The sequence below is a fragment of the Melozone crissalis genome, unplaced genomic scaffold, assembly GCF_028551555.1.
Source record: "Melozone crissalis strain CALT ecotype California unplaced genomic scaffold, PUWL_Pcris_2 ptg000027l_1, whole genome shotgun sequence".
Taxonomy (NCBI): Eukaryota; Metazoa; Chordata; class Aves; order Passeriformes; family Passerellidae; genus Melozone; species Melozone crissalis.
In genome coordinates, this window is record NW_026535805.1 from 82,214,972 (window position 1) to 82,241,543 (window position 26,572).

The 26,572-nt window shown below is 36.1% G+C and overlaps 1 protein-coding gene across 6 annotated transcripts in view; it reads left to right on the forward strand.

Moving 5' to 3' along the window:
* The window catches only part of KHDRBS2 (KH RNA binding domain containing, signal transduction associated 2), a 380,960-nt gene that overhangs the window by 300,974 nt on the left and 53,414 nt on the right, over nucleotides 1-26,572 (forward strand). For 2 of the 6 annotated variants that reach the window (XM_054280510.1, XM_054280507.1), the window contains exons 9-12: nucleotides 4,616-4,789; nucleotides 6,728-6,779; nucleotides 16,749-16,954; nucleotides 22,952-23,056. In XM_054280510.1, coding sequence (XP_054136485.1) covers nucleotides 4,616-4,713 — 98 coding nt within the window. In that variant the 3' untranslated portion in view covers nucleotides 4,714-4,789; nucleotides 6,728-6,779; nucleotides 16,749-16,954; nucleotides 22,952-23,056. Of the gene's footprint in view, nucleotides 1-4,615; nucleotides 4,790-6,727; nucleotides 6,780-16,748; nucleotides 16,955-18,219; nucleotides 18,343-22,951; nucleotides 23,057-26,073; nucleotides 26,243-26,572 lie in introns of those variants that run through there. The other 4 variants (XM_054280508.1, XM_054280509.1, XM_054280513.1 and 1 more) reach the window with 4 other exon arrangements.

Below are 26,572 nucleotides of genomic sequence, written 5' to 3' on the forward strand. Positions count from 1 at the left end.
TTTAAAGCTATGTCTGGTTTCTGTTGGGTCTTCTGCTCAGCACATCTATATCACTTTTCTCTTGCTGCTCAAACAATTAATTACATCTCAGAACACCCCAGGGAGGGAGGTATTCCTGTCTCATTCTACCAGTGAGGAAGCCACACTACAAAATATTGAACAATTGTCCAAGGTCACTGAGAAAACAAGGACTAGAGCTTATAATCCAAATTCCTGTGCAGTGTGCTCTCTCCACACATATGCAGTGAAAGAGATTTTTTTTCTCACAGAAAAGATAACTGTTTCATTCTGAATCAAAATCAACTTCTGTTTCTAAAACACCAAAAGGTAAATGAAAAATCAAATTAAACCATTATACTACTTAATGATTATATACATCTTAACTATCTAATCAGAATAGCTCTTTCTAATTTTTTCTGGCCACCTTTCCAAAATAATTGACCAGAAATTCATAAAACTGTGCCCAGTAATTGTGGGCAATATTCAGATGTTAAATAAGTTACTGGGAAGAAAGAGTGATCGGGTCTTGATTGGTACCAGGACTAAGCAATGACTATAAATAAAAAATAAAAAGGAAATAATATATTTCTATGTAAATCACATGCCATTCATACATATTTTTATTTTTAACTCATCCATTATTGTGATCTGCCCTTTAAATATTGCATTTTTTTCGTCTTTGCATATTTGAAAGACTTTTATTCAATTCTGGAAAATTTCATTATAAGGTTGCAGAATGCTAAATGAAGAGTTAAAAATACGTGATTTTCTCAAATCTTTACTTAAAGACATTTAGCATGTGATGATAATCACCACATGGAAAGACTACTGAATTTTTCTGTGCTTTCATTAATGCATAGGTAAAATATTTAGAAAAAAACAACTTCATATATACACATCTCTGTGCTATAAATGTTACTGTTTTGATCCCATATTCAGAGAAATTTCTCAAGTTAAAAATTAAATTATCTTTTACATTATGACTCTCATGTAAGAAAAAAAAAAAAAAACAAACTAAAATTCTGTATTTAAACAGAGCTATGGGGTCTCCTAGCAGTTGATCAAAAAATAATCTTTAAAGACACCCTCAAGTAATGTATCAGTAATGTCTGTAATAAATACTGGGATCATTTCTATAACCCAATGAACACAGTAAAGTAAATAAGAGTCCATCTGAACCGTAAAAAGCAGTGCAAAAACACTAACCTGCAAATTCAATCAGGCATAAACCAAGGGTGCTGATAGCCTGTGATAATAAGAATTATTTTATATCCTAAAGGTGAGCTTCAAATACCAATTCACAGGAGCATATAGCAGTTTGGAAGACATATGCAGTGTAATTAAAAGAACTGTGCCCGTGTCTTCGCATTTCTTAGCAAAGTAGCTGTGACACTATGACATCCAAAGCAATTCTTCAGTCCAAGCACTCCCAGATTCCTCACCCATAAACTCTCTTAAGTTTCCATCATGCTGCAATAACTTATATTTTTAGTTTCTGAAAGCAAAGCATAAAATATTTCTCCTTAAATAAGAATGGCAAAGTTGCCAATAGCACCAAATTCCTGAAAAAACTGAACCGTCTGCCCTCACTTACTAAGCTGCTTGAGTGGGTTTCTTTTTAACCATAATCTTACCCCTGATAGCACTGGAGACGGTCAGAAGTGAAAAGGACAGGGAATGAGTGTGGTCTGCTAGAACAGAAAGTCTGGATGAAAGTCTGGATGTCACCAAGGGAACAGGAAGGTCAGGCTCCACAGGTTTTTCTTCCCAGAATGAGAAAAAAGGAAAAGGAATCAGCGTTAGAACACAACAACCACCCTGCAACTTTTTTCAGCTCTTGGGCAGTTCTCTCACGGTTCTCCCAATTACCTTTCTCTCTCCAAAGCTACATCTATTGCTTGCTCTTCACCTGAAATGTCTCTCAGTTTCCATTTCATTGACATGTCACTTTCTTAGGATGAAATACATGTCACTTTCTAAAGATGAAATATGTCCAGGCTCTCTTTCCTTTCTCTTTCGGCGCAGTTTTTCAGAGAAAGACCAGGCTTACTCACTTTTCTCCTGTTCTCACAGTGAAGCTCAGCCTGGTAATCAAACTTTCAACCTTTCTGCTACCCAAGGAGCTACCTAAATCTCTGTGTGACTGCTGAGGTAGTCGATAGGACTGTAGTGTTTTAAGATTGTTTCCAAAGATAGAGATTTCCATTCTCAGGAGCTCCCTTTCTTCCCTTGGTGCTGAATGAAAAAGATTGCCTTGGAGTCCTGGAAGGAAGACATGAAAGAGCAGCTTTCATGTCAGCAAAGCTGTAATGACTAGCATGCAGGTACATTGTTGTTCACTAAAAACCCCTCTAGGAGGAAACCACTAGCAATCTGATTTCTGTTTTGGTGTGGCTGCATCTAGCCATGTACTGGCACAGTGTGGTTCAGAGACTCTTGATAGTGCTGCTTCCTATCATCTTGCTTTCTCCACAGTAAATATATAATCCTTTTCTGCTGCATGTGTGGCAGACACCAGAGTTTTCCAGTCAAAGGCTGCAGTCCCAGAACTTCCACATCTGATCTGTGAATCTATGGATTCACCTGTTAATACAGTAGGGTCTATCATGTAATATCAACAGGAGCTGTTTGCGGTCAACTATCACTTCTTATTTCAGTGATGGTGTTAAAGCTTGAAATCAAGGAAATAGGTCCAGCATGTTACTGAAAAAAAGAGCATAATAGGCTTGTACCACAAATTATGATGCATTTTTTGTTCCACATCAGAAGCTAATACAGTCACAGGAGCAATTTGCTTTAACAGTCAAGGAAAAGCAGTTTCCTCCAGTTGTTAATATGAAGTTATTTTTTACTGCATGAATACTACCAGAAGGACTGTACATTTCACCTTTATATGAAGGTACTTCAATCTGGACAATGGTAAGGGGACTAAAAAGGAACCAGAAATTGGCTTGTCTTTGTGTTGTACATCTACTGAATATTTTTACTACTTCAGTCATTTTCATTTACATAAATGAAGCTTTTCTTTTTCATATAATCATTCTTGTCCCCAAGGCCTCTCTGCAAATGTAGTAACACTTCAGCAAAGGGTAAATGAAGCTGGAAAAAATTTACAGCAAAATGCCATTTTTAAAGGGTGTAATGATATATACTGCAGAGGCAAGATTTTTGAATTCGCTATACAGAAACTTATTCCCTGTAGGAATGAGAGACCTGAGGATTTAGAACCATATCATATTGGCTGCCACTTCTTCAACCCTCTAGGCAGTAGCTTTCCACAGCAAACTTTGGTTTCATGTGACCATAAAAGCCCTGGTTTTCAAAAAGGGAACATCCTGAAGAACTCGAAGAGAAAGAAAATAAATGGAGTGCACAAAAAAATCACAGTAGGAGTGTTTCTTGTTCCATAACAAGATCAACTGCTATCAGATCCTTTCAAGAGATGCCCACTCCATTCATGCTAGCCTGAACTCACTTTAGCTCTACAGCTGCTGCTCCCCTCATACCTCAAGGCAATGACATAATGAAGAGTAGTTGAAGAGAAGAAATAACATTCAGAATTTTAGCAAGGTTTTTATGTTTTCTATTTTCATTTCTCATAGCCACATATTTTTGCAAAAGGAATATTTGATACCTGATTTAACTATTTAGGTTTTTTTGCCTTATGACAGCTATTTATGTTCTTAGTGGCCAGCAGTCATTAGCAAAAAACAGGTAGCAGCAATGCTGCACTCTGGCATGGTATGATACACTGCAGCTTGTGCATTTCCATTTTAGTCATTCTAAATGTGATCAGTTGAAGTCAGTGGAAGACAAAACCAGAAATCATTTGATGACTCACTGGCTGATTTAGGAGATAATTCAAGTTTTGGGTTCAACTGCTGGACTAGGACTGTAGGGAGTTTACTGATTGTGCTTTTGGGAGGGTTAAATTCCAGAAATATCATGTCAGGTAGGAATAAGAAGATTTGTAGAAGGAATGTAAAAACTGAACTAGACTTACAGCTTTTAGCTTATTCTTCTTGAGCATATTTGATTCACTAAATGTGAAAAAGTGTTCTAAAGATACTGCAAAGAAAAATCCCCTGTAGCTTCACTTCTACACATTTTTCTTCCATTATTTTCTTTCTTTCGGTCTCAAATGGAAGTTAAAAATCAAACATATCTTTCTTATCTTTTCATGATTCAACTCCTCATCTTGTTACCATACCAACTGAATTTGAACTGCATTAAATGCTGTTCAAATTTCAGCTTTAACTTAAATACTAGAGACTCCAAACATCAAATAAATTCTGAACTGGCAGACTGATGCAGTGATTTTTACAGAGCTGACTGTACCGCCAACACAGTAGTTATTCATTCTCTGCTGAAAGTGAAGGAGCAAGGCTTTTTTTTCTTCCTAAGATAGACAGGTTTCCTGTGTAGAGAAGTAGGTTAGTTTTCTGTAAGTTTTTTTGTGGGAGGATAAAGAAGTGGATGATAACACCATCCTCATTTTGTTTTCTAAAGCTTTCAGCCAGAGCCCTCAAGAATTTTGATAGCTATTAGCAGTGGCATCCCTTTGTTCTTTCAATTTTAGATATTTACAAAACTTGTTTTTCTCTTCTGTTTTTAGCACAAGAAGAATGGGCCACGACCCGTTCCAGCCTAAAGGCACCACCTCCAAGGTCAGCCAGAGGGGGATACAGGGAACACCCCTATGGTAGATATTGAAGGTCCTCCTCATCTGTGACCTCATCTCAAAGACAATTAATAGCCTGTGGTCTCCACATAAACAGCAACAAGACAAGTAATAGTCCATTTCTTTTCTATCCTAGGAATTACTGCTCATTATTATCCTATGTACTACTTGTATTTCCTATAACATTGGCGTGACATTGGCATTAGTATTATTTTATAACACGGACTTAAAAAAAACAGAGACAAAAAACCTTTGGCAAGCATTGTCTATAAACTATTCGAAGATGATGTTCTGTTGGTTGTATTCATTGCTGTGTGTAACTAAAAAGCATGACACTGTTACAGCTCTTGAGTCTTTCTACATACTAGTTAAGGCTGAGTTTCTGTTTAGGGTTGCTGAAAGACTGTAATATGATTTTTTTTTTTTTTTGATCCAGACAATAATCAAGCTGTAGATAAGATGTTTTAACCTGTCTTTTTTAATATATGTTAGTTTAGATTAAGATGCTCGATATTAAGTTTGTAAATTTAATTTTAAATGCTGTTTTAATGGGGTTGAAAACAAGCAGCTACTGTATGTATGTAGCTAACTGAAGTTGTTCAGTGTTTTAACCTGTATTTGTTAAACAAAATCACTTAAAGTTCCATGTGTAAGCTTCTCTAAATAGGAAACCATAATTTTGTCAAATATGTTTGCCATAATTTGTCAATAAAGCTGAAACCTTTTGTAACAAACTAAATTTGGAATTACTTGTTTTCTAGCTTTAAATGCCTGCTTTATTTCTTTTTCAAGAGATGCCTAAAATGTTTTTATATAAAAATTACAAAAATGAACCCAAGCCTGTTTTAAGATTTTTTGTGTAAGACTTTAAAAGTTGTATTAATAACTTCTGGTTGTTAAATAATATAAAAGTTAACAAACTAAACTGTTACATGAATCATGGTTAGTATCCACTAATGTATAACATGTTAATGGAAAAAATTGCTTTAGAACAATAAATGGATTTTAAACTATCCTTTAAGCTTGATCTTGCTAAACACAAACTCTGATTGACTTGTTTGTATTAGCATGTCTCTCGTGAGAATGTAATGGAGTTTAAAGAGGTAAGAATACCACTTACCACTGTTAGACTGTCTAAATGCTAGTTCTTCAACCTTTGAGTTTCCCCGCACATTAAATATCCCATTCAACATGTAAGCATTGCATAGATTCACCTATTTGTTTTCACTCAGAAGAGTGCGTTGACTGCATTTTTCGTAGTATATAACAATTTGTCTTGATAAACAAATCATCAGTGTCACTGCCCAGCTGTTGGTACTCAACTTCAAAAACTTTATTTGTAATTTTCAGTGCTAAATATCACCGCCCTTGAAGGCAGTTTAGAGGGCTGATATTTCTTTTGAGACTATCAGACTTGATGGCTGATGATTGTTAAGGAAATATGTCGCAGGACTCAAAGGATGACTAAACGTTAAACAGGTAACACTAATAGTAACTCTGTAATTTTGAGTATGCAACAGTAATGTAAAATATTCTCAGTTATTAAGTTACTGATAGTTAAAAAAGTAAACCTACCAAAAGATAACAAATAGGTATATAGGCTATTAAAACAACTAATTAACATTAACTAGTGACAACAAAATTATTCTACAATATATAACCCTCAAGGTAATAAACAGAACTAAAATTAACAATAATAGTAATGCAACTCTTGCTAACAACAAATATATAACCTAAATTTTGATGAAGAAAAAAAAAAAAGAACAGAAGACTTGATGGTAGGGATGCCAAAACTGTTAATCCTTTCAGTACAGTCTTTTTGTTTACAGTGGCTTTTTGTCAATGTGATTGGTTTACTTTTTTGATGCGACTAAAGTACAGGCCGATTGCTGTTCAGTTTGTGAACAAAATCTCTTGCAGCTGGAGTTGCATGCTAGCTCTGTTTGAATAGTTTATGATGAGTATGTTTTGTCCTTTGAAGTGTTAAAGTGAATTTAGTGGGCTACGTGATGGTTACATTGAGTTTATTCTGTCTCACTATTTCAGGGACTCACAGGCACTGGACAGCTAAGCAGCAGATCTGCTGGGAGGTGGTCAGGTAAGCTCTGCTGCATCTCAGGGGGTTTTCCTACTTCCTGTTTTATCTCTGCATATGGTTTTACTAGTACACAAAATGTATTCAGCTACAGTTATAAAAAAATGTCTTTCCAGCAATGTTTCTCTGTGTATCAGCATAGTGATCATGGTATAATGGCAATCAAAACATTTACATGTGTGTTATGATCCTCTTCATTCCAATAAAAAAAAGTCTTGTCATCTAGCCTTTAGTAAATATTAAGATGGTGTACTTTTTAACTGCTCTTGCTAAAAACAGGAGCTTCTGTTTATTAAAAGCATGCCTACATTTTGGCTTGTCACATAGCAAAGAAAAATGCAATGCTGGATTGTCTTTGCTTCTGAAAATATTTTACATTTCTTCCTATGAAAATTGTATCTGTATAGAGACAGGAAGTTTTTTATTTATTCTTATGCTTGGTTTTTCTCTTTTATTCTTTAGAATGGCAGGGACATTTAGGTATTATTATGCAATGGCATGAATGGAGGCATTACTTATATTTCTCTGTTATATACCTTTAAACATAAATGTTCTTAAATAGACTTCAGTTCATATTTGAGATTTTTGACTGAAGACAAATATCATTGCTGGAAACAAAAAAAAAATCAGCTCAGTAACAACTTTGTCCATGGACTCAGAAGTGAGAATCTAATCACAATACAAAAAGTACAAATTCTTTTCATCATTCTTAACTACATAAGATCACACAAATACACAATCCTAGACACATTTATTACTCTGGCATCTTTTCCCATGACTGTGGTCTGGATGATGTAACATTTTCCAGGTTTGGTGGTATTCAACAGTTACTTACAAACCACAAGTTATATTGTATAACAAGATATAAAGGGTTTAATTTTCCTCTCCAAAGAGTTGCCTCAAGATCTTTATAAATTGTTTTTATTGATGTGCTACAACTACCCTACAGACCAAAGTGATATAGTATGGCATTAAGGTTTGTCTCCATATTACAGTCACATCAGTGTGAGTGTACCACTGTAGGAAAATCTTCCGTCTACCCCCCTTTGCATGTAATTACACTAATTTGCTTTGGTCAGTATATATCTCCACAGAAAAGAAAAATACTTTCCATTGCTATAAATAGTTTTATGCTGGTATAACAGTGATTATAGATTATTATGTATTATAGATTATACTATATAACTATTCCAGGAAATTCTTCTATGCCTTGCTGAAATGATTAATAACACAAATCTGTGAGCAGGTCTTACCTGATGTAAGTGAGATCCAGGGCAAAGTAGATAGAATTAATTTCTCCGTTGTGTATCACATTTTATGTGAGGGTAACTACTGTGAACTCCTTGAGGATGGACTTCAATAAATAAAGCTTTATAACAGAGCAGTGTCCTTTAATATTCCTGTCTCCGAGTCTACTTTGCAGCCATTACTTGTCCAAATTTAAAAAATGGCAGAAAATGTCAGTAAAATGATGCATTGTGAAATATTCTTACATAAGAATTATTTTGAAAAAGTAGATTAAGTCAGTGCAAGCAAACAACTATTTATGCAAACATTTTTCCTATTGATTTTCAGGAAAATAGTGTGAAAAATTACCCAAGACTGCATGTGCTGTTCAGTGCTAACTAAAAGTGTATTTCACTGCTGTTTCTGAAGAAGCCTTGCAGTTAATCAGCTATGCCTTAAGAAAAACATAAAATTTATTAATTTTTTAGAGAGTAACAAGACAGTCTGATTATTCTAACTAACAGCTGTCTTCAGGTCTTCCATGAAAAGCTGTGACACATTCCACACATCCACCATCAGGTCAACCACAATTCTGAGGTCCTGAAAACTTATGTGCACCACCAGAAAACGTAATTTCACTCATGCTGCAGATCACTCCAAGACACTTGTCACCAACCATTTTGTCTGGCTTAACTCACCTACCAATTAGTTTAGTTTTGTTTGCAATATAAAGAAGAAAGCAATGTAAAATACCAAAATAAATAATTGAAAAACACCGGGAAAGGAAGTTAAAAATGCAAAATTTTTGTCCAAATATTTCTAAGTTTTTTTTTGTCTGTGTTGTCCTCATATGTAGAACAGTTTGGTCTTTAGAAGACAGTAGTGCTACATTTTTTTTTTGCATTTCTTTAGTAGTTAAATCAGCAAATTCTGTTTTCTTTGGAGCCTTGTTGCATGTATTCAAGAGCCATTCTAACTGAAAAAAAATAGGTATTTCTAGAGCAGCAACTTTTGTTAGAAAATTAAGTAGTACCATATAACTCTTTCATATTTGGCTTATCTTACAGTGTTTAAACAAAGATCTTAAATCTTCCTATGAATAAATGAAGAGCCTCAGGAAGCACAGTGTATCTGACCTCACCACAGAGGATATTGGCAATGTTTCTGTAGCCTAATGAGGTTCTCAACCTCCATTCAGAGTGATGGAGCTACAGCCACTAAGCCAAGTGATCTCTACCCCCTTACTCTACGCCCTTCCCATAGCCCAGCCACAATTACTCCACTTTGTTTAGGCACGTGCTGACTTCCAAACTGCCTAACACTGATGTTAGTAATGGGGAGAGAGGGCATGAGGAGCACATTCCTGTGTCTGTGGTAGCTCTGAGGAGATGGGTGTGCTGACCTTGTGAGTGAGCACGGCAGGATGGAAGGGGCTGTGTCTGCATTGCCAGGGAGCTGCCAAACCACAGCCAGGACTGAGCGACTGAGCTGCATATCAGGAACTGAGTAAAGCAACCAAGTTACCATTAGGATCAGGATAATTAACATATATGAGTGCACCCGTTGAAAGGCTTATTATTTCATCCTGATAATATGGATTTATGGTAGTCCTCATGAAATACCATCCAGGATTATTATTTGAAGGTTGAAATCAAGAACAAGTAACCAATGTATTGTGTTCAAATAAAAACCTATTTGGTCTACAATAGTGATGTATTTCCTTCATGTTTGACAGTAACAGTGTTGTTTTGTGAACTGTCTTTCTAAGAAGTCCAAAGTCTTGCAAGATTCAAATATTGCAGCTACAAAATTATAAATGGAGGTAAAGGAGAATCATCAAATTAGGTAAACATTGGAGTGAAAAAATCTTTGGCATTGACTGAAGAAGCCTGTGATCCATTAAGGAAAGGAAGCCCGAGAACATTTTCCATATTATATTGCATTAACATGCAGAAACAAGTCGAGACTGTATAAAGGTTAAGTAGGGACAGCACTGGATATCAGTGTTCTTCATGCAGCCTTCCTAGAGATAACTCATATTCTGTAAAGCTAACTGGTAAATTTCCTTTTGTTTATGGAAAAATGCTGTGTAAAATGAAAGGACAACTGAGAAAATGAAAGGACAGCTGAGAAACTCTACCTAAATTTTCTTAAATAGCTACATATTTTGACAGAAAATTGTTCGCCTATTGTCTTCTGTAATTTCTTTGTGAAAGAAATACCAAATCTAAGCAAGATTATAATCTCCTAAACAATCTGTTTGCTAACAACTTCTTAGGAAAGATGTTAAAGAAAATAGCTTTGGCTTTTTTAATAAGTATTGCCTGAATTCTTCTATAATGTTGTGGAACTTCAATAAATGACTCAAGACTGCAAGAAGATAAAGCAGTTTGGGGAAAATATTCATAAATTCAGAATCACAGAATAGGTTATAAATGAATCCTAAGTGAAAAAGAACCAATTTATCCCTATATCAGAATCTATGGATTTTTAGGGATCAGGAGGACTGAGTTGATTTGTAGATGCATTTTTTTCAAGATAGGATTAAAAAAAATCATTTCACTTACAAATTACAAAGTTTTTACACAAGAAGAAAGGCTGTAATTTGAAAGGTTGGCTGTAGTTAATGTCCAAAGAATAGAGATTATATTTGTTATTATTTCCTGTAATCCTCTGTTGTCAGCAGATTAATCAAAGTACAAAAAGAACCCAAATTAACAAGTAAAATCACAGGAAAAACTGAAAAATACTTGAATATTGAACAGAAAAATAATGCTAGTGCCTTCTGAAGTTTTTTGTCCTCCATTAAAAACTCCGTGACTTCTGTCAGTTATTAAAACCCAAGAGTTATCAGAAAAAGTGTCACATTATCCATTTTACTGTACTGGTCTGCTGAGATAGAACAGGCACACAGGTTACTTTTTCAAACCAGTTATGGATGCAGAGATGATCATCATCATCCACTCTGTTCTAAGCTAATTAAATTTTTCTAATCATTACTGTTTATCATTGGAACCTGACAGAAAACTCTGAAATCATTAAGCCTTTCCTTTTCCTTCAATTGGTTTTGCTTCTGGTCCAGGCAGTCAGATGTTAACATTCATTTGAAACATTAGGGAAAATGATTCCTACTGAAAGATTTGCTGATCTACATAGCTATTAGACAATTTATGAGCTTTGCTCCTGAGAATGCTGGCATCTTTTTGTGGAGACATTGTGTACAGTATTTATGTTCTGAAACCATGGAATCTGAAGATGAACTGTGCCTGCCAATATGAGTACAGGAAAGATTTTCTGTCCTTTCACAGTCTCTGGTGGACTAAGTTATTTTTATTACATCTTGGCAGAACATGTTGAAGTATATCTCTAAATTGTGCATATGTGGAACAAAGTCTTCGTTCTCAAAGAGAAGCAATTTTTGTCAACTTAAGCATAAGAAATACAGATTTATAAAATACAGATTTCTACTAAAAACATGTTACTGTTTCAAAGGATTTTTTTCTTATATAAATCCTTTTAAAAGGCTGTGTCGTGTAGTTCTTAAAAGACATAAATGCCTCCTTCCCTAGAATAATTGAGTTAATTTTGAAACTTAGTATGCTTTACCAGAGAAGAGCAAGATTTGTTGAAAATGCAATTGCAGACATATTTCAAATATGTAAATCAGAAGGAAGGTTTATTGGAAGAAGATCACACCCATGCTGTAATGGTATAGGTCATTATTCACATATTAAAATGATAAATATGAAAGAAAAAGATGTGCAGTTGATCATCTGCATGTGCCCTAAGAACTTTTCAAACGGCTATGTGGAAACAAACAGAACCTTCTAAAATCTTTTCACAACATTTGGATGTACAAGGAAAATAGAAATGCTTCATTACCCTGATAAGAGTAGAACTAATTATGAAAATGATGTTTCTTGTTTATTTCTGTGGCTGCTGTACTTTATTGATTTAATGGAGGTATAGTTTCTTGTTGTGCAGTATTATTATACAGTGTGAGAATAGCTGTTTCTGTCTTGTTTGGCACTGTTGTTGCCATGCTGGATGCATTAGCTCATGATGGATGGCTCACTCACAGGAGAGCAGTGGATACTTCTGTTACATGCCCTTGCCCTACGAGACCTTCACACTGTGTCACCGCCACCAAGTGAGAGGTGCAAACTGCTGAGCTGCTCATCCGTGACTCAGCATTTGGGTGGGCTTGCTTTCTTTACTTCTGCACAGCACACAGAAGAGCCTGTGCAGATATTTTGTGTCATGATTTACTGTATTCACTTTTAACTCCACATTCATTGCTCAGCTAATAATTCTCTGTATATCTTCCTGAACCTTATAACAATCCTGTACAACCAGTGGCAAAATTCAATGAAAAGGTCTTGCCAATGCAGCTTCTTTCTTTTTCATTTATTTTTTCCACTTTTTTTTTTCTCTTCTTCCCAGAAGAATATAATGTTTTATGTACCTATTTTAGCTGAAAAGATAATCAAGGACACTGTCATTCAAATGAAATGCTGCTATTTGCTAATAATACAGGAATTTAGTGTGGCATTCTCTGAGTATTTAAAACTGATAGGTTTCTTTTTATTATTCTGTATGGTATTTTGAGTATTTAATGCCTTTTTAATATCTGGTTTAGAATTCATGATGTAAAGATACAAACAACTGACAGGAATGTTGTATTCCATTAAATTCCTGTTAAGCAAAGTAGCATTCTGCTGGAGAATTTAATCCTGCAGATTTTACTCAGGTATCATATACTAAAAATCCCTGCTGACATCAAGGACTGAAAAGGGAAGATGAAATTCAGAATGTGATCTGTATTCAGTTTTATAATTTAATTAAATTCAAACAGAACACTTAGCTGTGAAGGACTGGAGTGTATTATTCCAGCCCATGTCCTGCTTAGCATCAGTGTGAAATAACTTTGATCCAGGAAGAGTACTTTAGACACAGTACCATATCAAAATTTTACTTTTCATGTCATCATAACCAATTTTCCCACATGTAGGAAAAATATTTAGTTGAAGGTACATGCTTGGCACTGTTGCTGGCTCAAATCTCAACTTGGCGATCCAGTTCATCTGTTCATGGTAGTCACCACTTTATTTTCATAACAACTATCAAATTTCTGAAGGACGCACATTACTTTTTGTATCACTGAACTTGATTGCAGATCTAAGGCAAAAGTGGGTTGTCCATTAGGCTGTGAAGCCATGTGGGGTACGTGCTTTAGGCAACCCTAGTGCTCATTAGAAAGAGCTGTGGGCATCCCAATATTGCTGCATAGTCCTTAAAAGCTGAAATAGCACCTACAGAGCTTAAAAGAAAATTGTTGCACTGAAGTCAAAATACTTACTAAAGGCAGCAGGTATTTATTTCAATCTCTACCTTATAATGGAGAATTAGAAAAACAGTGAAGCTGCATGATTTGGCTAAGGTCACTCAGCAGGTCAAAGTGATGTAATAAAGGGCAATTGGCAGAGCAGCAGGTGAGGGGAAGAAGCTGCATCTGAAAATGAAGCCTGGGATAAATTCTGAGCTGGGATTTGTTTTGAGAACTGAACTCCCTTGTCCACAGTGCAGTTGTGCTGTCATCACTTGGTGCCTGCTGGACTTTAGCAGGCAATTGGATGAAGCCACAGCAGAATCTGTGTGTATAGGGACCCTACATGTACCAGATTTACACTGAAGAAGCCTATTATTATTATCTTTATCAATTTCCTTTATAACCCCTATTTTTCTATAGCTGTATCACCTGTTGCCATGGTAATTTTCTCATGCTGTTTGTCATTGATGAACAAGAAGGACATCTCAAAACACAAATAAGGGCTCGAGACACCTGGTAATAACCAATGTCCTCCCCATAGCACTGAGCACATTGGACTGGACCCTAAAAACCTACATATTTTTAAAGTTTATTGTGCTGACAGTTTTAGAAATAACATAAGGTTTATTTTATACCAATTTAGGGATAATTTTAGATTTGGAGTACTTAGTTTGGGTTTTTCTACTTTGGAGTCTGCTTAGCTAAAGTAATGGAAATAAGGCACCTGATTTTCTAATACATAGTCAACCAAAAATAACCCTAAGAATATATATAAGGATCTAAAAAGCAAACAGTTTTTTGGTATAATAACACTTTATACCAGATTCTTCATCTGGACTTACTTCAATGAATCATTCTTATTCATAGCTCTCACAGATACTGAGTACAGAACAAGCTATAAAGTATAATTTGCCATGCCTCCATTTTTCTGGTAAATATAATTTTGGCAAGGCTGGCCATATTATCTACCCTTAAGATGTTCTGTAAATACCACTGTGTCCTCTTCAAGATGATGAATTTTCAAGATGGTAAATTTTCCAAGATGGGTATGTGCTCAACCCAAGGATTTTGGTCAAAATGCTAAACAGTTCAGAAAAATAATATTTTTTTTCTGTCAGACATAGAAAAAAATGTTTGGGGTGCATGGTGAAGAGGTCAGGAGAAATATGTAGAACAAGCAAAAGCTCTGTATGTATTAGCAAATTAGACAACACCAGAATGATCCTATCTCAGATTTATTTTCCCAGTGCTCATATTTTTAATTGCAGTCTTGCCTAAAATACAAGTTGATATCTGTGGAAATGTATAAGGGCTGAGTGCGTAAATTGGCTCTTAGCCACAGAACCGCTGGCAGACATTCCCAGTGATTTGGAGGGTGTTTAATGGAAAACAGCTGAGTTTGGCTAAAACAGAGGAATGGATTATATTATCTTTCAGCATCTCTATCAGCAGTTTTGTGTGAGGGTAGACAAATTGCTCAAACTAAAAGCCTGCTATTGTTGTGGGTTTTGTTGTCTTGAATTCTTTCAAAGACTTTTTGGATCTGATTTTCACCAGTTACAAGTGTCATCATCAGCTGTGCCTGACTGTAAAGTGCTGGTTGAGGTTAGGTGCAAGCCTTGGCTTTTGCAGACAATGTAACAGTGTTGAATGTTTTATTTTAACTCAGGAACATAATAAACAATTAGTTACATTTATGAGGTACTATTACCACAAATGACACAGAAAGCCAACTGCAAAAGTCATAATTTTTTCAAGAAAAATTAAAGTTTTGAATTGAATTCAGACATTTAATAAAGGAAAAAACACACTGAATAATGAGGATAAAACAAATATTGAAAAGCTCTTCTTTCAGTGATCTTTCTTAAGAATGAAATCAAGCAGAATAAAAGAAAATAACTCATCCATTTTAAGCTCAATGGTTGAAACAAAAACAGAAAACCCAACAACCTAACAAAATTTGACTCAGACACTGACTACATCAAATCTATACATGACAAGACCTGAATTTGGGTTTCACTGACCTGTAACTGATAGTTAACTAACTTCACAGTGCTTGGCTTACTTTAACTATTCATTTTGTAAGCCTGATGTTTTTATCCACCTAATACTTTTCATCAAAGAAGAATGTTTCCAAGTTTATGAAAAGGTCTACACAATTTGCAAGTTGAGGTTTCCTGTATCATAGACTTCCTTGGGATCTAAGGAATTCCCCTGAGTGACCCAAAAATTATTTTCTGATTCTTTCATGAAAATCTGTTTGTTTTGGATAATATCATGAGACACCCACAAAGTTGTTGTTTGCCAACTCAGTAAACTTGGTAGAAGCTGTAGAAAGATGTCTATATTCCCCTACTCCGCTGATCAGAGTTTTTTCCTTCTACGTGAAATTACCTTGGTGTAACACTTGGGGAAATACAGAGCACATTCATTACCTAGCTTCAAATAACTACTTTTGCTGCTACAGGTACCTAAAGTACCTACACATTCCATGTGATCTTTGCATACAGGAAATAATTCAGAGTACCTAAGCCAGATGCTCTAAAACACTCTCTGGATGTTGGCTCGCTGAAGAAAGAAACTAATGTGTTTTAAAAATTCCTCCCTCTCTGGCCTAAATCTTTAAATTTTCTGACAATTCATTTATTCTAATAAGAACTTATTTTAATTAGTCTTTCATAGGCCTGATTTTGTTAATATTATCAAGAAATGAAACGCATCTGCAACTGAACTTGTTTTTACAAGTTCCCATTCTCATCCATACCAGCACTGAGAATTAATTTACTCTGGAAGAATATAATTACTCTGCTTTAATATCTGCATAATGAGTGTTGATGTTCATAAAATTCACCCCCACAAACCTCCTTTTTATATTACATTGCCAAAAGCACACTCATACTACTGTGCAGGGACTATGAGCCTTCATCTCAAGTAAGTGATTGCAGGTACAGAAAAGGTATTGAGGCAGCACCTGATATATTTGTAGCAGTATAAAAATTAAGAATTTAGATGAGGAATCTAAAGAACTATGAAAAAAAAACCCAAAAACCAACCAAAGAAGCAAATACAAGTGTTTAGTTTGTTCTTTTGCCTCTTTTTTGCTCTGTTGTTCACACTCATCATTTTAGAGATCCTAAGCAGGTCAGGCAGTCCCATTCTACGTGTGCTTTGCAGGGAACAGGAATGTGTTAGAGCTGTGTAGCAAATTCCATTGTGTTTTGTAACTGCATTATCTCATAGCATGCAGAATTTGGAAGGTAATGTCTTCCAAGAGTCTTCTGTCACCAGAACTATAACCCTGTGTCACAGAGATGCTATGTGAAGCTACTTAGGTCATTTAAGCAAAAATATTAATGTGACAACTAATTTTATGTTCTTTATTGAATATGTCTACCCAACTTTATCTTGATTTTCAGATTTTTGGAGCCTTAGGGAAGTACTGTACCTTTTGAATGGTGTTCAGGGAATTGAGAGTGCTCAACATCATTTGCAATAAATCACTTGCTTCTGAAGGACAGCCTCAGGTTGGAACTCTCCACAGCCCTGAGTTCTGGACCTACCATTACCACCCTCTCTAGGATATGCCACCACTCAGATTTATAATGATCTTCCAGTCTATAAGGTGAGCTCTAGTATTTTTCTATATGTTTTTAGTTTATGTAAAATGTGAGATAATTAGGTCACATCAGTCTGCAAAAAATAGAATTATTTTAAACTAGTTCATATTTTGTTTGCCATTGTAAAAGAGGTTATGCAGAGATGCGTAGGATGCTTGCTACTTTGAGACAGGACAGTTTGATTATGTATCTAAATTCTTACACTTTTTCTGTCATAAAGAAATACAACAGTTAATCATCTTCTCACAGAAGCAACACAATAATAAATAAGCTGTATTTTTGCAGTGTGTTGAGCATCAAAAATACTTGAAGAAATTGTCTCCCCTTGGCATAAGTCAACCTTTGAGACAGTTTGTGAAAACTAAATTTTGCAGATTCTGGGGGTTTTTTTTGCTCTGTTCTCCACTTGTTCATCTCTGAAAATATTGGTATCTTCTTTGAGCTACTGTGAATTCACTTATTTATATTGTTCAGTTACTGTAGCATTGTTGCTACAAACTATGCACAGTGAAAATCTGTTAGAAAGTAAATAAAACAACAGCAGCAACCATTTGGATGAGAAAGAAAACAAAAAAGGGTCATGCCATTAGAGTTTAGGACAGATACAAGTATTTAATTCAATCTTATATCCAGAATGAGTTAGTTCTTTTGGAGAAAAGGGTAGTAAGTGGTCCTGTAGTTAGAGGCTATGTTCTCTTGTATATGCTGAAGAACATAATGTAATTATATTGGAAATTATAAATCTAACATTTCCTAAATCCTTCAAGCTAAATACTGAGTTGTATTTTTCTGTAATAAGCTTATATACATCCATATGTCATAGAAAAGTACAATTATAATTATTAAAAACTACAAGTATAATTATTGCATTTAGTTATTAGAAATGAACTTGTTTCTTCAGCAAAGAGCACGTGAAGCAAAGGACCATTGTCACTTGCTGTTGTTAGTGCATCCAGAAGGTCTCAGCTCACAGAATCAGCATCAGTAGCTAATGTGGAGTCCCGCTGTAGCTGGACTCAGCTTCATTTCCTGCACCCTGGTGCAAGCACAGTCCTTCCCTCGTTTCTCCTGACTGCACACCAGAAATGGACCTGAAGTGTTCCCTGAGGAACAGCATGAGGTCCCCATGTGGGACCCCATTCCCTGTCACCGTGTCTTAAAAAAGGGGTGGCACTTTTCTGCCCACACTAATTTTGGGTTCCAGTATTGCATATGGTGATAAAAATTTAAACTATGCCCTGGTTTAGACATGGATTTTTTTTCTCTACAGAGAAAGAGCTAAAAGAATGTGGCCAGAAGCTACTCAAGCCTAGCACTGCTCTAGACTGGAGAAAAAAACTCCGTGGATTTTTCAAGATTCTGTCTCCTGGCTAGAGCTGGAAATAAACCCTAGGTGACAGTATTCACACTCCAGTTTTATGTAGGTTGTGAGTGAGATAAAGAAATATGCAGCTTTCTTAAGGGTTTACTAAGATTTTATTTAAGTGTGTTACCACTGTAAGTAGTAATCTAAAGCTCTTGGAAATATTTTTTTTTATTATTCTTTTTGCTTTGCATATAGCAAATGGAAGAAGAAGGGGGATACTGCACTACATCACAGAATACTATTCATCAGAACCAAAATACTTTTACTTAGAGCCCAAACTCTTAACCATTATACCACATTTCCTAAAATGGTTTACAAGGGGGACTTGGAAGTAGGTGATCATAATTGCCTAAAGGAAATGACCTAGTATTCTTGGAAACTTGAGAGTAGTAATTCCTTTAATTGCAGTAGTAACTGCAGTTTTTAATAAGTGATAAAATATTTCGGCTGGAAAGCTCTACTTAATATTCCTAGAAGATTAACAAAAGTCTATTGACGAAGAAAGAGGAAGTCTGATTTTTTTTCCCCCTCCTGAGAAAGATAGAAATTTGTAGCAAAATACCAAGATTCATCTAATTCCATTACTTCCTTGCATTTTCTGAGTTTTTGTTTTCCAGCTGCATATATGTGTGTGTGTGTGTGTGTATACGCATATATATATACACACACATATATATGTACACATATATATATATATATACTCGGTTACTCAGTTCAGGTCCAAAGGACTATTTAAACACTTTTCAGATATGTGTCAAAAAACCCAAATGAGATTAAATATCCTCTACTGTTTAGAAAATGTTCTTAAATGCCTAGTGAAGACTATGTGGCTGTCTTTCAGGTAACTGAGATTGGGCAAAATTCAAAATATTTAGGGAGCAAAGTTTTCAATTTCAGTTGTGGGTGTTGCTTTCATTAAAAGCTGCAGATTGTGTATATCATGTTGTATCATTAATAAAATTGTGCAGAGCTGAGAAGAACAAGGCGTGAGGCATATGCTAGTCCTTGGAGTTTGAGGTAGGCCTGTTCTGTGCCCAATGCTCTGTAGTCAAGCAAGAGGTTGAAAAGTGGGTGTAGAGAAGCTCAGCCCAATGCACAAGAGTTCTGCTGTGAGCAGACCATTCAAGGCTTCACACTGAGCTTCTCATGCACCTCATTCACCTTGTGGAAATTGGCCCATGGAATTTCCCAGAAGTGAATTTTCTGTACTTCTGTAATTTCTGCTGATTCTTTCCTCTGAAGGCTTTGTTTTTAAATTGGTTGTTTAGTAAAGAAAAGGATTTACTTAGGAGAAGGCACTTCCATTGATAACTCTGAACATTTTTAAAAGACACTACTTTCCATATTTGTGCACTTTTGTTTTTAGAAGTACTTACAGCCTGCAGCTTTCACTAGTCTCAGGTTCAGGTTCTCAAAAACCTGGAGTCATGACTGGTGTAAAAGATATAAATATATCCTGACTCAAACCAGCTTTTTTGTACTTCTTGTCTTGCATCTTTATACAGATACTGTTGAAATTAATATGTTAGAGATTTTTGAGACAGGAAGCTAGTACTAATGAAAGCTCAAGAAGTACTGAAAATGCATATATCACATGAATGTTTCGCTATTAGCTGGAATTACAGCTGAAGTGAGCCTCCTTTATTTTTCTAAACATCCATAATGGCTGGGTTATGTTGCTGTAGTCATGCACTATAATGATGGTCTACAAAACAGGTAAGTAAATGAGGAGGTAAATTGTGTAAGTATTTTTCTCAAGATAGGTAGAATTAAATGTTGGAGAATATTCAGCCTGAAGCTAATAGACATAAGACACTATGGGCCATACCAGCAATAATGAAAGCCCTCAGTCACCCCCAGTCCTTACTGGTGAGTTCTGTAGGTACATCTGTAACCCCTCTGCAGCATCTAAGTTTGGGTGTCTAATCTCTCCTTATAACACTGATACAGAGATAAATGTTTAGCTAGGGCTGAATCTAGCCTTTAGGCTGTGTCCTGAACTCTCTTTTCTCTCAAAGTCAAATATTATTTTTAGCTTTTTTTGACCTGACCATCTGACTCCTCTCAGCATTTGTTTCTGGTCAAATGCACTGCTCCCCATCTAGGGCTAAACTGACTTACCAAAGAAGTTATGTTCTTCAGGCATGAAATGGGTTTTTATTACTGAGGTCCACAGTGCAAATCATTGGAAGTTATGTAATAATATGAAGGGACATATAATTGAAAGGCTGTCAGAAGATAAAAGGGTATCTAGCTTCCCAGAGCATTCACATTGCAGCTCCTGAATCTGGCTGACATTGAAGGAGCGATTCCGTGCTCAGTGCCGGCCCCTGTGGTGGCAGCTCTGCTCCTCCTCACTGCTCTCTGTTGAAATATCAGAGTCTGCAGCAGAATTTAATACAGGAGTTTTCCATTAAAGACATTAGCTCCTGCATTTCACAGTTACTTCTAGCTCAGCTCACCTGCTGGGGACACAGTGCTTTGTCCTTGAATAGGCAGGACTGCCCTCATCCTGTTCTTCCCACTGGAGCAGCGAGAAGTAGCGTGTGAGTACATCCTGAGCAATGCACAACAAGTGAGTAACTGCAATACAGGCATATATTATTCTTGGATTTGTTTTAAATGTCAAACAATAATCCATGGGAAGTAAAAGTAAGTCTTTAACTATCCTGATGTTCTCCTAAATGTAAAAAACCATAAGAGATGCTTGTATTTACTACAAATAATAAAACTGGAGCTTACGCTAATCAAATTCAAATCAGTTCAACTGCATAATTTTCAGTGAATAGGTGCTTATAAAACACAGAATGAACTCCACAAGGGAAGGTTCATTGCTTCCTAATCAAAAGCAGTCAGCTTTAAACACCAGCCAGTCAGGTGATAGGTTTGTCATTTCTCAGCTGTGCTCTTGGAGGGAATTTGCCAAGAAGGCTTGACAGCCTTTAAACTTCACAGAGCATTTTTTGCCTGGTTTTGAACATCATGTTGAGCTACAAAAAACTCCTGGGAGACTGGGAGGAGAGGCAGAATAACAGCAGTTCTATTAAAATATATTTGCTGCAATGAATGCCAAGCAGAGTTTATGGTGTGAAAAAACAAGTAATTCCTGAAAAGAAATGTTGACCCCCCTCAGGTCTGATTCTTTCTTGTCTAATGATGTCCAGCTACTCTGGGGGACTGAGGAGTGTCGGTGATTAATTGCCTGGATGTCAGAGAAATAAAGGCTCATAATGCATCATTAAAAGCTAGAAATCAGGGTGTCTGAACTATCATGGGGAGCTTAAAATGAATGTATTTACTGCTATGTACAATTACCAGTCCAAGTCAGAAATCATTTGCTTTCATAATTTAGAACAATGGCAGCTCTCCAGTGAAAATGTATTTACAGTAGTTTTACCTTGCTTTCTAGAGGCTTAGTACAAAAGAGAGAGACAAAAATTAATATGCAGCAAGGCAGTTAAAAAGAAACCTGCCTTTGAAACCTGTTCTTTCATTTTAATCAGCATGAGCTCTGCTAAATAGGGAAAAGAATTATGGGTAGGAGGTTAGCAACTAGGTTACTGGGGGCAAATCACTCTCAGGGGAATAAGTTTGCAATCTGAGCAACAAAGTCTGAGCTGTGCATGACTTGGGGTGAACAGGTCTTCTCTGATACAACATCAATTGCAAGGTGGCCAACCTAAAGTCTCACAACCAAATTCCCCAACTTAAAGGTCTGTTCTCCCTTCCAATGGCAATTGTTAGACTGTGCTAAAAAAATTTTTCATTGTCTTCTATTTCTATTTTCCAATGTCTTTCTAATGTCATTTCACATCCTCAACTTTGGGATCTCATACATTTTTTAGTAATTTTTGGTATTGGTTGAAGTCCCATTAAGCTTCCTAAATTCTTAAATGGCTTCTTGGAAGGATTTTGTTGGATATTTTTTTCTTGTAACTTAGGTTACAAAAGTAGCACCATAAACATTAATTGAAGTGCCATTAAGCAGTAGGACTGTTTGTTTTGGGTTGATAGAGGACATAAAACTTCATACCCTGTGGTGGAAAACAATTAGATCTGATTATGAACATGCTATTAAATATACCATTACCAAACTTCTATCAGTTTAACTTTAGAAAATAGCAACCAGCTGTAGTCAAAGCATACACAAAGGATAGAAAGTAATATTTTAACTGTCATGTCATAGCCTGTTATAAATATTGTCATTTCTAATGTTTTATGCTAACGACAGTGACTAATAGTAGTCATTACCTCTGTTCATTCTCATAAAAATTTCCTCTAGAGAATATGATCACAGCTAGAGTGCTGTTTAAAATTAAATTTTGTTTTTCTAAAATAGATAACATAAAAATATTTAAATACTAACAGGTTTGTTAACTATTTTATTTTGTAATAACATGTGTTCAACAACTACAGTTTTTGTTAATTGTGCCATAAGTTGAACAGACATCCCTTTTAGAAACATTTCTGGCATGCTAGTGTGTCACATCTCTGGTGTCTGAACAATGGAATAAAAGGTGAATCTCACAGAAGCCATAAAAAAGTCTGATGCTACCCCTGTAGAGGCTTAATATTAAGAACATTGAATTTTCTCATCCATTTCTTATTTCAGTTATGAATTCTGCTTACTTGACAGGTACAGAGTACTTCATTATGTGCACGAACAGAAATGCTTAAATGGATGAAGCAGCTATTTACGTCTGATAGGAGCTAAGTGGGACATTAAATTAATGCCAAACAAGTGAGTGCTCATTTTAGTTTTGTTATAAATGGCTGCAGCACAGCAGTAATGTGTTGACTCTTATGTGCTGACAAGTTCTATATTTCTTACAAACTTCCCTTAGAGCTCGTCGTGGAAAGACAAATTCACACTCTGCATGATGAAATTAGCAGCAGATGCATTAATAATTGAATAAGGATCTCTGGAGACACACCACAGCTCAGAAAGAGAGTTGTTGACTGGCTGGTTTAAGTAGAGGCTTCTGTTCTTATATATATGCACTTACATAAGCCATGAGTTAAGAGCTGCTGCCTGTGTGTAGCCTTTGATATCAAATCCACTTCCTGCTCTTAGAAGACTTTGCAAAGTTACATTTGACAGGTCCATGAGCAGACTGACAGCCATTAATCTGGGCAGAGTGTGGCTTTGCTCATTCCCCCCTCTCTCTGACTGTTCTTAAACTTCAAGGCAAACTGAATGCAGTTTCTTCAGAAATCATCTCCAGACAATGGCGGGGATATGAGTGACTGGAAGACTTTGACTGTTTGCCAGACCCTTGTCATGGACCTCCTTCTGTAGGGTTGAAAGTTTCCTGAAGTGCAAATCCCAGCTTCTCTCACAGAAGGATTAGGGTACTGACATCTTCCTTTCCAGCAAACATGATGTTCTTTGATTTAGCCACATGCTCAGGTTTGAGAGGGAAGAAATGTCACAGCATCACAAAGAGACCACAGTGAGTCATCTGATCCCACTTGCCTTTTCAAGAAGGCCCATCCTAGAGCACATTGCACAGGATGTGCAATTAAATTCTTTAATCTCCAGTGAGGGAGACTCCACAGCTTCCCTGGACAATCTGTTCCAGTGCTCAGTCACTGCAAAAAGTTTAAAGATTTAAAAGATTAAAGAAGTTTTTTCTCATATTCAGGTAGAATTTCTGTGCATCAGTTTCTGCCCATTGTGTCTTGTATTGCTCAGCACCACTGAGCACAGCCTTGAAACATCCTCTTGACACCCTCCCTTCAGAGGCTGATAGGCACTGATGAGTTCCCTCTCAGTCAGCTCTTCTCGAGGCTCAACCAGCCCAGCTCCCCCAGCCTTTCCTTGTAAGAGAGATGCTCCAATCCCTTAATCATCTTTGTTCCCCTCCACTGGACCCACTCCAGGAGCTCCGTGTCTCTGCTGTACTGAGGAGCCCAGAGCTGGACACAGCACTCCAGATGTGCCTCACCAGGCTGAGTAGAGGAACAGGATCCCCTTTCTCAATTTGCTGGCATTGCTCTTCCTGATGTACCCCAGGACAGCATCGGCCTTCTGAGCCACAAGGGTACACTGCCAGCTCAAACTGTGTCCTTTGGACAATAGCAAAGCAAGCAAGAGGACTGCCAGAAAAATAACTCTACTTTTTAAAGATGCCATCAAGACTTGGATGTAATTTTTAATAGCTACTTTGCAAACACATCAAATAATATTATGCTCAGAGGATATTGACAACATAGTGTGATATTTCATCCAGAGCAATAGCATTGGAGCAAATTCTTCTGGGTTTAAAATCAGAACTTTATTCCACTATTGCCTAGAGAGTGATAGTAATTTGAATAGTCTAAAAATTTGTTCCAGTTTGAGGAAAGCCAAGATTTAGCACAGTGTTAGTAGGTTAACTCCATAGAGCTCTCCTAACTATGCATGCAAACTTCAGTCGCTGGTTTTGAGCACAGGTTGAATTGACTTCTGTGTTTTGCTTTCCTGCAGGTTATTTTATAAATCTCAGGATCTGTAAGAAAAACTTAATATCAAAATATTTATTAGTGTATTTTCTGGAGTTTCATCACCTAAAGAAATGCTAATTCTAATCTTAGAATTTAAATATATTGCAGTATTTTGCATAAACTACAGTATGATTTAATAAAGTGGTACAATCTTTAAAGCAGTACTCAAGATTCAATTGTCTTTAAAACAATACTTCAGTTCCTTCTATTTAGATATGCAATTCTTTTTATTCCATAACAGTGTATATGTTACTTATTCAGGAAGAATTTGGTATGAATCTCATAATGGAAATATGGAATTTGAGATCTTTTTAGTATGAGAAACATTTAAATAGTTTCTGTTGTCACTTGAAATAAGAGTTAAGTCACAGAGATTTATATTTGTATAATGAAGTATTGTCTCAATCTAAATCACAGAATCACAGAATTACTAGGTTGGAAGAGACCTTCAAGAGCATTGAGTCCAACCCATGTCCAAACACCTCACTAAACCGTGGCACCAAGTGCCACATCTAGATACTCTGAAATACTCCACAAGTGGCAGCTCAGCTGAGGAAAGACCAATACATATTTTGTTTTGTGATATTGAACCACTATGCAGATATTAAGAGATCAGAGACAATCAGGTGAAGGAGTAAGCATGCCAAAATAATACCCTGATTTCAGCATCATGTCTTCTTTTGGAACAAAGATGTGAAAATTGGATTTACATAAACTTTTTTAGTCAATAGAGCTACCATTTCAGAATTAATATTTTTTCATTTGATTCACACATGTATAGTACATTTCACTGCTGTTTAAAAAAAGCAATCTTATCATCATCTGAGTTTTTAGGGAAAAGACTAAGTACTCAAACAAGGTCATGAACTGCTAGATGAGAGGAATATACCTGAGTTGCACAGACCAAGGAGGAATAAAGGGACTGCATTGACGGGCAGAGGCAGAGAGGTCACGAGTCATTAACTATGGCTTTATGCTTCACATCTCTCTACAGTGAGTTTAATCCTATTAACTGATTTCCATTCATTCTGTTATTTCCATGAAATAGATCCTAAGTCTTCTCCAGGTTAAAAATTAATATTATGCAATCAAATAGCTTTTGTACCTATTGTTAGCACACATAAGGCACATCAGTGGCACCAATGTTTATTCTTAACATCTGAAGTAATCACCAAATTTCACAATTCTAGCAGTAACCACTCCTGTAAAAGTGATATTTCTAAAGCCTTCTAGTGAGTGGATAAACCAATGGGTTTTATCCATGTTTTGCAGGTCACTGGAAGTTCAGAAGAGCAAAGCAAATTAAAAGAACTCCTTCCCTTTTTCTATGACAGTAATTTTTCACTTGAGTATATGAGCATTTGCTAATATAAAAGCTGTTGAGGAGGATATGAAGCGAACTTCTTCTAACACTGCCTTATAAAGTAGAAATAAATGTTGCATTTCAAATCCAGCTCTCCTTGAAATTTTATTTCATTTTAAAAGGCATCGAGCACCAAATTTTTGTCTCTGGTGACTTACAATCATACAAATCCTCTTAAACTGAAAACAGGGTTTTCTAATTGTCATCCTGTAACCTCAGCCTGAAGATGAAGTAGCTACATTTTGATTTTTGTCTTGTCGCTAAGGTTGATGTTTCTGCAGGCCATAAAATTTTTATCCTTTGTACTTTGCCCTTCTACCCTACATGGTCTTCCTTAGTTGTCCCCTTCTGTTATTGTTGCTGTTGTTGTTGTTATTATTATTATTATCATTATTATTACTATGTTTC